General features: G+C 39.0%; 1 protein-coding gene across 1 annotated transcript; it reads left to right on the top strand.

The window, feature by feature from the left end:
- Window positions 1-329: 329 nt before the first annotated feature.
- Window positions 330-1,570, top strand: LOC131237624 (zinc finger protein GIS3-like). The gene has a single exon (XM_058235503.1). It carries the CDS (start codon window positions 614-616, stop codon window positions 1,232-1,234), a length of 621 nt encoding a protein of 206 aa, XP_058091486.1. The 5' UTR covers window positions 330-613; the 3' UTR covers window positions 1,235-1,570.
- Window positions 1,571-12,673: the final 11,103 nt, after the last annotated feature.

Below are 12,673 nucleotides of genomic sequence, written 5' to 3'. Positions count from 1 at the left end.
AAGTGGGGTCCATCGATTGGTGATGTAGACCGTTGATCTGTTACAACCACTGTGGATGGACTAGTACTCCTCCCCAAAAAAATCTTGATGAGACAATCCTAACTGTTCAACTCAATGGAGAGAACTGATCAAGAACGGTCAAATTGGATGAGTGGGATTGTGGAATCTGGGGGTGTATCAACGGTTGGGCCATGATTTAACGGTGTGGATGATTAAACAACCGCCCCACTAGATAAACTCAAGACCAGAGGATACCATGCATGTCCTCGGGTCTGAGGATTATATAACCCCTTTCATAGAAAAATGCCAAGGCAAACTCAATCCAAGTGCTTTGGGTTTTGCTCTCGAAAGCATTTTCTCGCCTTTGGCATGTCTTAGACCAACTACCTCTCTCTCTCTCTCTCTCTCTCTCTCTCTCTCTCTCCTATAAAAAAGCACACATGCAAACTTTCACTTACACCCATTTCATGCTCTTCTGATCTCTCTCTCTCTCTCTCTCTCTCTCTCTCTCTCTCCCTCGTTCTCTTATAAAAGAGAAGACATTCAAACGTTTTCTTTCAAGCTCTTCTGATCTCTCTCTCGCCCGCTCGCTCTTATCTGTCTCTATCTTTCAATGGGTGAAATTCAGTGCGCGCCAAAGCCCACCAACACCACACGTCTAAAGCTCTTCGGCTTCCACGTGTCAGAAGACGACGAGGCAGATTCCGGCAAAAAGCCAACTGTGTTATCAGAACCCGGCACCCTACCTGCCACCGCCGACAGCCGGAAGTACGAGTGTCAGTACTGCTGCAGGGAATTCGCGAATTCCCAAGCGCTCGGCGGACACCAGAACGCGCACAAGAAGGAGCGCCAGCAACTCAAGCGCGCGCAGCTGCAAGCCGGTCGACACTCCCCTGCTTACGCTCGCAATCCCCTCATATCCGCATTCGCACACCCACCTCACCTCCTTTCACCGGCTGGTCCGGTCGTCGTCCCGGCCCCACCCCCCCAATCTCCTTCTTGGGTCTACGTCTCCCGGGCGGGCCCACCATTCCAAGTCTCTCATGGATGGCACGGGCCCACTTCAACGTTTTCCTTCGTCCATGATCACGTGGCCTCGAATTCCATCATCCGTCCACACGCTGCGGTCCCACCGATGAGTAGATTCCGTGGCAACGGTGGCGATGGTGGACCCGATCCTGATGATCCGATGGGGTTGGATTTGCATCTGAGCCTTGCACCATCTGCATCGTGAGAACGAACTATGCTCCGCTTATCTAGATCTGATCGACGGCTGGGATGGGCTTGGATTCGGTTCTAAGGGGCTTGGCTTGGTACGAGGTTAGGTGCGGCTTTGTTGGTTTAACCTACCCACTCGGCTCAGACTAGAAGTTGCTGCTACCTGAGTCCTGTAAATTTTTCATTTTTTATTATTTTTAAGGAAGCAATTTCACTTACCTGATGGACCGTCATCTACTTCTTCTTTATTTTATTTTATTTATTTATTTATTTTTACCACAAAATTCCCCAAGAATCTATATTTTAGAAAATAATGCCAGGGTTGACGGATGAAATTACAAAAATACCCTCATTTATTTTCTTTAAATATAAAGAAAGTAGTAAGTGTAGAACATCTAGGCCGTCCAATGTATCCATACGAGGGTGATAATATAAACAAAATATCAAACTGACCAGATAATCAGATGGGCTATACTTGAATTGGGATTGTTTGAATGGTGTAGATTATTGTTTATAGATTAGCTTACCTTATTATTAGATCAACCAGGTTCGTCTAGTAATAATGTTGGTGTGCATCTGGTGGACGGATTGGATGTGCGACACATACCATGTAAGCCCCAACTCTCAAACTTGATTAATTGTAAAGAAAAATTAGAGAGTGGTTAATAATGTAGTTTCTACTTCTGAAAAAGATTTGGTAGAATCTAAATCCCAAGAGGACTTTTGCCGTAAAAAATAAAAAATAAAATAAAAATTCTTTTTGACCCCTTTTTTAAGGTAGACTATGATACTCTAGCAGAGTATGATGTATGATACACAGGCACTTAGAAGTTACCTATTACCTGCAAGCACGGCATTGAAGTAATTAAACTGAACTGTCCACATTATGGTCCCACTTTAGATGTGTCATGTACCAAAAGTTAGGTTTATTCGATTTCCTGACCACGTCAGATTGGTGAACATTAATTGGGTGGTTTAGAAAAAAATTCCAATGGTTCTATTTCAACAAACAACTGTCCACCAATTATTAAGAGATTAAGATTATTCAACCAATCAGATTTGGGCTGTTGCTTGTGCATCAAGCAATGTACTCTGACAGAGCATCAAATAACTCACCTTTCTTATTTGATGTGGACTTGCATTCCCATGGTGTGTCACATTGGCACCTTAGAAAAAAGATGTGTGTCCACATTGGTAGCATGGTCCCAATGATAACATGGTGGGACTCACCCATGTGGGCATGGGTGGTCCCACAGTCTTCATCAATGGGTGTTTTCAAACAGACTAACTGGATGGTCCAAAACATACCAGACTTGATTGTCTTGTGCATCACATGCATCTTTAGTTGATGAATTGGTGTCATTTTCCTAAGTTTATGTGATGTCTGTATCTTTGCAAGTCCTTGTTAGACTAAACTTATACTACAATGGTTGTGTGTGGACCACCATGGTGTGTGTATGGCAGCCAACCTGTTAAGACGGGTCATTCCATGAAATTTTGGCTAGACTACCATCATGTGGGCCACAATTGAATTTCGAAGTTTTTGAGTGGGTGTCAATTATTTCTATAGTGCAGCCCACCTAATTATTGGACAGCCGAAATTTTAATGCATCTTATCATCATGGTGGGGTACACCTGATGCATGGGTTGAATGCAATACTAGTAACACAGTGAACCCCACATGGGTTTAGCCATATCCGTGTGGGTGGCTTATAAGATGAGCTGGTGAAGACCGTGTAGCATGTGTGAGTAATTTAGGGTTTATTCGCTAATAGTGTTATCTTTTAAAAAAGAAAAGAAAAATCTATTATAATAGATGGATATGATGCTACCTAACTTGAACATAAGGCTAATCTGTCAAATGTGGCCCGTGAGATGAGTGTATTGGCCTGATCTTTGTTTGTGTGGCCCACTAGATGAGTGAACAGGCCTGATTTCTACAGTAGAAGATCTTGAAGGAGGGGCCCACCTGTTGTATGGCTCTGATGTCAGAATCGAATGACTATCATATTGCTGTACCAATCATGTTTCTTGTTCTAGCTCGTCGCGAGTAGTTCATATTAATCCAGTCCCAATTGCTGACTTATAACGTGACGGATAAATTAATGGCGCCGACAAGATCTAGAGCTCAATGTGTAATCTATCTTAACATTTGTTAATTGTAAATAATGTTATATTAATATTATAATGTATTATTATAGAGTAAAAAATCCAATGCAATCATTGATATTGAATTATGGGTGTAATAGAGCTTAATTAACAGCTCATCAGCAATTCGATCTTGATCAGACGGTTGGTTGTTGCATGTGGGGTCCACCACATTGCTAGGTTGGTGGGCGTTTCACCTAATTGGGTTCTGTTGGTGGTCGTATCATATGAAAGCTATGTCATCGTACTACTACGTACATATTACATATGGTAGCTGCTACATTATTTTCGTGCTTCGATACTGTGTATCATACACGTGGAAGATGTGAACGATGATTGGTTTTCTTAACCTGTTGCTGTTTAATATGGATATGTGGCTGCATACAACGAACGAATGCCTAATTTTATTTTGATTAAACGTATACAAGTAGATTAGGTGTCGGGCATGCCTAGAGTCATGCATGCCTTGAGTCATGCTTGACTCGAAACAAACTTAACGCTTGTGACCCAACCATCGAATTAGCCAAATTAGGATTGGACTTGTGAGGACTAGCTTGACTAATCAACCACCGAATATTACTGCAATCAAGTGGTGATTTGAGAAGGGGTGGGTAAGTCCTTCATTTTATATATATACACACACACTTTAGGTTCAATCATGTTTTTAAATAAAGCAATGCAAGATAAACAAATTAAAAATATAAGCTGGATCACCAAATTTATTAATCAAAATATAAATAAAGGAAGTACAATCAATAAAAAGAAAAAAAAAAAAAAACAAGTAGAAAATATTACTTGTAACAGTTTATGCTGATGGAAACAATCGTGGCGTTAGGTCAACAGGACTGGGGGTGTACATGAACCGAGCTAGATCGGTTAGCTCGCTCGACTTGGCTAAAAAAAGCTCAATTTGACTTGGTTCGAAGTTGAGTTCGAGCCAAGTTGAGTTGATTTTTTGAGCTCGAAAATTTTTTTGAATTGAGTTCGAGCTTGCCCGAGCTTGATTTGACTCGAATTGGACCCAAATCGAATTGAACTCGGATCGAACCAGTTCAATGACTCGGTGTGCACCCCTACGCAAGACATAATTGAAGATATACTAAGTAAGAACTTAATAATTCGAGGATTCCACGATGGAGTCATGAATGGTTAAACTAACTTACCAGCATACTTCAACGGTGTGAGGATTCCACGATGGAGTCATGAATGGTTAAACTAACTTACTAGCATACTTCAACGGTGTGCTGGACAATAACAAAACTAAGACAAAAATTAATGGCTCTAGACTTACTATAGCATGGCTAGACGGAAGTAGAGGTAAGTTAAAAAACTAAACTAATATGTGTCAATTGAGAATGAAAGAGATAAACAATGTAGAGCTAAAGGTTTGCTTATGCTTGTGTTGGTGTGCAGCCCTGAACTCATTTTCAACTGCTGCTTTTATAGGCTTTTAAGAGATGGTGATTATGCGTAAGATTTCGTTACTTGCGCATGGATCTTTCAATTACGCAGTGATTGTATCCTACTTGCACCTAGGGTCCTCACTATATTATGCCATCGTAGATTATCTGTTTCTATTTTCGAATAATTTTTTACTATTTGCTCCGACTTTTTGTGACTTCTAAAAGATCTTGAACATTCTTCGGAAGAATTTTCTAAGTCAAAATCTTGCGACGGTCACACTGTGTGTATGTTGGCTATAGAAAATCTGACATGTTGTGCGTATGTTAGCTATAGAAAATCTGACAATGGTAGGTCTTTAGAGAAACTTCTTTTATATGCTAAGGTTCGTGCCGTAGGACTCTAAGCATCTAACCCTCTTAGGTCTTTAATAGATAAGTGTTTCGGTCTCTCCTACTGCGAGCTTATTTCTCTCTCATTTTTCATACAATTGGGCCGATACATGACAATTTCTCAATCATTAATTCGAACTATTTCAGACCAGGTGTAAACATAATCATTCAATAAATTGGCATTTTCTCACTCACAAATTGAGGGCCGTTGGTAATCTTTTGTCTTTCAGGTCTCATTTGGAAGCCACCAATTAAATGTCCAAGATCATCCCCTCTCTCTCTCTATCTATCTATATATATATATATATATATATATATTTGAATCAAACCTCATTCATAGTAGGAAATACCAAATAAACGGTTTCAGATGCCGACCATACATGTCACAAGTGTAGAAATGACCTTTTGTGCCTCAGGAGGCACTGAATCTCACATGGGGGAAATGCTTACCAACTTATATACGGACTTAAAATGCTTATATATTATACGTGGATGTAACATCTGAACCATGCATAAGGTGGGTCGCATCCAGAAGATCACTTCACATTAAAATCAGGCCGCTCCACCAATCAAGCAAGCCACACTATACAAAAATAATGTACGGTTTAAATCAGGCCTTCCAACGGCATCAGATTCATCATAAACATGTATTCCATCAAATGAGGATGTACCATAATTTTCCACTTGGATGTTCATCAAACATGGCACCGCACACATGAGCTGCGTTGCATGTGAAACTCCCAGGCAGTGGGTTGTACGGAATCATTCATCTACGTACATGTGGCACAATATTATACAATGTTTTTTTTATGTGCATGTATAGTAGCATGTCTAAGTGGGCCAGTGAGAGCTTGAAAATTTAAATATTTATAAAATGTATGGTAGGTGATTGCTTTCTTGGGTCTTACAATACTGCCGTCGTACATGGTAGATGAAGTTACACAAGCATAAATGTGGGGCCAGAAACCTCATGCAACACTTGTTGTACGCACCGGGTACAACACCAGAGCTCTTGGGGGTCCAGCTTGTTGTTTGTGAGGCATCTACTCTGTCCATCAGGTGTGTCTCTCAATATTAAGTGCTTGGGAAAAAAATCAGTACTACCCAAAACTCAGTTTGGCCACAACAGAGTGAACAATGTGGTGGGAATATCAACCATAGGTTTATGCGTGTGGCCCACCAGGGTATTTACAGTTCATTAATCAAGTGCATCTGACCAGTATGAAGGGACACTACATAACCAACCTGGCCCAAACCTGAGTAGGACCACAACTTGTGAACTTCATGCATGATTTTTACATGGCCCAGTGGTGAGGCTGATCCAAGCATTTTATGGAGTTGATTTTTGAACTGTGCAGTTTACATGAGGGGCCACACCTCATGGACGGAGTGGATGTTTGCAATCACAAAACAGTGACCCCATAGAGACCAGGTGTTGTACACACTGCCTACAACAGGTGTTGTAGAGGATTCATTTGCTTTTTTGTGACCTTGATTTTCGACTAAAACTGACCCAAACAAGCTTGTGACAGGCACTAAAAATATTATAGTATTGAAATAATCTTTTGCAAGTAGCAGGTCTTTTCCATATCGAATCTCTCCATCACGTTACATCCAAGAAGCTTGGTATGTCCCCTTCTTAGACCTTGTCAAATAAAACAAGAAGCCTATAGATTAGGTCATAGATCACACTCAATTCAAATGGTGGTACCCTCATCCGTGGGTATATGATAAGCATGTATGAAAATTCAGGCAATTCAAATTATCAGACTGATTGTAAATAAATTATAGTGATCCCATTTATTTGGCATAAGATTTATAATTTTATATTATGTGGATACTGTTTATATATATATATATATATATATATATATATATATATATATATATATATATATATATATATATATATATATATATAAAATCACGTTTGTGATTGGATCACATCGATGTCATACATACAAATGAAAATGGTCACTATTGATGATCAATACTATCCCCTATGTATGATTTCAGGCCACCGTCGATCGGAAGGGGAGATGTTGATTCCATCCATGCATGTGTGTCATGGGCAATTTGTATAATAGATAATGCGGTTGCATCGGACGGATGTGATCTGATTGGAGTGATATGACTCGATCGTGATGTTTACTGATATTTCTACACCAAAATTGATTTTTAATACTTCACTATTAGACTTAAAATGGTAGTGAACTATCACTATAATCTAACCTAGAAAGAAAAGGACACCAACCTATTCATTCATGGCAATGGTCCTGATGTTATGGAATATGACTTTGGCTTTGGAACACTTCAATCTACAAAGAGCCCCACATGAAGGAAAAGGTGGAGTAGAAAACCTCATACTCTAAAGAGAAAGTACAAGTGCTTTGTATGAAGGGAACAAAACAAAACAAAGATAAAGGAGAAGAGCTTCATTCAAATGTTGGGTGGGTTAGGTTCCCACTCACATGTTATTGTAAGTTTGTAACATAAACATCCATAGTACATTTAAAAGAAAGAAATTACATTAATGCTCATGGCAGTGTGTGATTTTCCATACAAATGCACAATGCCAATGTACACGTGGCCTACAAAATCACATCAACTGGATGATCATATCCATTGATTAATCACCGAGATTTTGTTAGCTGAATATGGACTGTTGAATCTTTTCATTTCCAACGTTCATTTTATAGCCACCAATTGGAAAGTTAAGATCATTTTTGGAGTGTAATTTCTTGCATTTTGAGTCATTCAAGGTGGGGCGAATGATTTAAACGGTTTGGATTGAGATATAACTAGATCATAGCTATGTGCATATGCATGGATATGCATACTCTTCCAGTGTACCAAATACAAAATCTAATCAAATTACACGTGTCAAAGGTGTAAGATCCAAGCCGCACATAAGGTGGGTCACACATAATAAATCCCTTGGCCCAAAACTCGTGCTGGTCCACTGATGGTGTACCTTTCCACTCACACAAAAGTACGTGTACGCACACAGTTTCAGGCGACGAAGCAGGAAAGAAATTTCACCTTTGAATTAAAAAGAAACTGTTATTCAGTGCAGCGGCTGAGAGATTGTACAGAACTATTTCGGTTCTAAGTTTGTAAAAGTAGTCCACTGTTTACAAAATCTAAACCGTTGATATCAAGGGTACCACAATTTACGGTCCATTTCAACTATTAAAGTACGAATATTCCACAGATGGAATTTTTTATTCTACATTTTTTTTTTGTGTGTGTATAGGCCATCCATGGCAAGTCCCATCGTACCAATATTATGATCAATGAACAGTGGGCCCCACTTGTACAAATTGAAAGCAGGAATGTACTGTACTCTCTCTCGGCCGAGCATGATCTGATACCTCGTGTAAAATAGTGCTTACGTGTAAGCACGAAAACAATGTCACGTAATCATGCACCTAAAGCGTATTTTCTGGGCTACCCATTAAAAAAAGAGTTCGATTTTGCCTCTTCCGCGGCTCAGGATGTTGTTTGTGTTGCTGCCTGCTGGGGCCCTCATGCTGATATGATCTGATGATTTGAACCGTTCATTATCTAGACACTATTCTAAATAAGCTACATGCATATAGTCACACCTCATTAATGATCCTAACCTTTGATTTTTAGAGTTGCATTCTATCCATTAAAATTTGTCTTTTCGTTGTTCTAAATTAATCTACAGGTAATATAGTTTAATGATGGTTGATATCAATCCATGGACGGCTCTGATCATCAAACCACTCAAAATGAGGGCTCTAGTAGGATGCGACACATGCTGGATTCTCAGTCGCGACGGAGGCGAAACCAATCCTTAAAAAAGTGCAGGTCAAAATGGCAGATGGAGGCCCTAAAATCATGTAGTTAGGTGGAAGATGACGAATGAGATGGTCATTTAGATACGGATTTGGGCTTTAATGACCACCAATAAGAATTTAAACGGCTAATCTAGCTTGAATTTCAAGATCAAAGGAGAAGATATGGATTCTTTTCTATTGAAAAAAGTAGTCACTTTTGGACATGTAAAGTAATATTCCAATCACAATAATACACTTGAATACTTAGGAATGATCTGATTGGGTCCAAATGTACGGTGGTTACTTGCGTTTGAGCTTTGTGGACCCCACCAATGATGTTTATGTAAGAATCCAAACCATGAATCTGGTGTGCCTCGTCTTGCTTATGGTACAACCCAAGAAAGATCTCTGTAAATAACACAGGGAGGACACATGAAACGGAAGAAAGTACAATCATACCTAAAACCTATATATTCACTTGTTTCAGCGTATCTAAATTTTAGAATGGCTCGAAATTCGGTATGGCCCTTCATCATGGTTGTTATCGTCTGATGAACGTGTTGGATGATATATATACACAGTAATATGGACCCCACTTCCATCTGAAAATTTCTGTGGTGGGCCTCCGCTTCCTAATGTTCCCCATTTCTCCCTTTTGTGTGGACCACCTGAGTTATGAATCAGGTTATATTTTTGGATATAAAAAAAGAAATGGGGGATGCATATAATGAATGGATTGGATGGTACTCCTTCATTACGGTGGGCCCCACATAGTTGAAATGGACGGTAATTACGGTACGTCCAAACCCATGCTATCATATTCCACAAGAAAGCTTGTACGCTTGGAAAAGAAGTTTCTTTCCTACAGCTTTTGACATTAACAATCATCAACCTACAGCCGATTGGGGGGCAAGGACATTTCGGTCCTTTGATCATCCTAGACAGTGTGTCAAACACTCAAATTATGCTTTGGTGGGCCCCACATATGAATAATGATTAATATGAAGGATGATGGCCACTTCAACCGAATTGATCAGACCTGATAGATGGGGGACCATGACGTCCTTAAAATGCTGTTTTAGGGAATGAATAAGACTCTTGAAGCTCTATTCAATGAATGAATGAAGGGGTTAGACTCTTATGATGGAAATGGTGGTGACTCTTCATCTGTACACATGGCTTGTTTGTACGACCACTTGAACTGTCCAAATCACAAACACAACTTTGAATGGAGCATGACCCAAAAATTATATAGAGGAAAGATGATGATCTTAGCCATCTGATATTGTCCTTTGAAATTGCTGTCTTACTTGGGTTTTTTATATATAGCACTTTCCTTTCATAGATACACGAGAGACATCCCTTTTGATTATTTGTAGATGGCTTAATGCATGCCTCAGAGCGTTTTTACTTGAAAAACACTCTATCATTACTTTTAAGAAAGAAAAATTAACTAAAGTAAGTTTGATAAATCATCATTTACAAATGACTTTTACCCTTAGATCTAAGTGAAATGATGTTTCACCTAACTTTTCTTTTTTAACTCTTCAATCTCCCAAAATTTGAAATAGCCCAAATTTGCGAGTATACTACATTTGGGTGCTTTACATGTCTTAAGTTTGGAAGATTCAAGCAATTTGAGTATCATATGATAATTTGGATCATTTAGTAGAAATGGGGTCATGCTGTATGTGGTTTAGATCTAACGTAAGCATATGCAGCTTAGATCATCAAACAATTGTATGGCTATTATTGTTCAATCAAACAAGAGATCACATGTGTCAATGTACGGCCCATATTCAGTCAAATGTGCACGTTTAAGATAATATTGGGTGTGTTAAAGTCATTCCCAACTCGAGTTCGATTAAATACTTGTGACCCGACATGCCATATCAGTTGTATGATCAGACTTATGAAGGTTAACCTGAATGTTCAACTACCAATGTGCAGTAATTAGACATTTTGGAAGATGAGGGTTAGTAATTTGATGTGATCCTTTTACCTTGAGTTAAGGACTTTTCTTTCAACGGTGATCGTGGTCTCCCAAATTTCGTAATAATGCAATAATGAATTAATAGAATTAAAAATAAAAGAAGGATCGCCAATTTTATTGATTTAGAATTAAGATGAGTATAGTTAGTGGGAGTAAATTAAATTAAGTAAAAAAATAAAAAATAATTACCTATGATGATCATCCATGCGAACAAACAATCAAAGTGAATAGCTAACAAGATGTGACCGGTGTAATCTTCTAAGTATGAAAACGGCTGATTAGGGATTCGATGACGGAGGTTGTAGATATTTACTGTACTCATAGGTGTACTACAACGATGGCGTTAGATAATGTTTGGACCAGATCTGTCAGCACCAGATTAGTAACGTAAAAGCAGTCATGTACGTGGCACTCACGCTATCTTTATGGCGCCGTGCACCGAATATATGAAAGACAACTCATTAATGAGCAAATCCTCAAGGAGTCATGGTACTTACGTAACTTTTGGATAGGATCAAGTAACCATTAAGGATACGTAAGCACCAACGCACATTCGAAAGCCCTTTATCGTGACAAGGAAGCGTTCGACAAACGCAAGGCACGATCGAATGAAGTATCTGCCAGTTTACATATGCCAATGTGTAACTTTGGCATGATAGTCACGGTTATCCTCACAACATCATCTAAGAGATTATAAATAGTATAAGAGAATTCAAAGTAATGATCCATGATCAAGCAAACAAACCCAATACAAACAAATCAACTCACGCAATATTGATTATCCAATCATTCGGACACATATATTTCCCACCACTTATTAGCCGTTGAGATCTTAGCTTCTAGGAGTAGCTTAATCCGTCCCTGCTCTAAGTTGGATTAACTTAGTCATATCTAGTAGCAATAATTTCCTTCCATATGTGCCAGCATGCCTGATTTGAAGGAAGATCGTAGTCTAGGAATCACCCAGTTATGCTCATATGTTGGGTCGACAATAGGCTGTAACTTTGGCATTCCTCATTTCTCACTCATCAGCGCGTGGTTTGGTTTAGGGGCATTACTCATTTCTCACTCATCAGCGCATGGTTTGGTCAAGCACTTTGCTGCTCTCAGCTAGGTCAATGATTCTGTTTTAGTGGTAAAGTATCGTTTTTTTTTTTTCTCCATCTCCATTTCTAATTTCCATTCAATATAACATTTGTTATACTTTTAAAAGTCATTAACTTTTAAGGCAAAAAAGAGTTTATTGGAGGACTCAAGTAGTTTTAGATCTGACTCTTATTTGAATTGACATCCTAACAAGAGGCATTACAATACATACACGGATGGATGTTACTAAGTAATTGTGGACTGCACATAACTTTGTTGGACAACTCTTTGGTAGGATCATCAGGGCATTACAATGAACTGGTTACTCATACCCCAAATAGGAGAGAGGGAGCAGTGGGTGAAATTCCAGTCATAGCTAATATTCAAGCCATTCATTTTATTAGCGGCATCTTTTCAAAATTCCATAAATACCATTAACTATATTGAAAATATTAGGTGAAGTCCTATAGAGTTTCAAAGGTCATGAAACTAATTGTATGAGAAAAAATGTCCATTAGCTACTCCCGTTATATATAGTAGAGATAAAAGAGTTGAACTTGATACAAGCCTAGGTCAAATTGATCCGGCCCATTTTAACTTCCAAGAGTGAAATCTAAGGCTGGCCCTTG

This window comes from Magnolia sinica, chromosome 2 (assembly GCF_029962835.1).
Source record: "Magnolia sinica isolate HGM2019 chromosome 2, MsV1, whole genome shotgun sequence".
NCBI classification, from domain to species: domain Eukaryota; kingdom Viridiplantae; phylum Streptophyta; class Magnoliopsida; order Magnoliales; family Magnoliaceae; genus Magnolia; species Magnolia sinica.
The sequence above is the reverse complement of the archived record's forward strand: the minus strand, read 5'-3'. Positions and strand labels throughout refer to the sequence as shown.

What these genes read in the sequence shown, in the direction of transcription:
- LOC131237624 (XM_058235503.1), top strand. Translation starts at nt 614, where the DNA reads ATGGGTGAAATTCAGTGCGCGCCAAAGCCCACCAACACCACACGTCTA.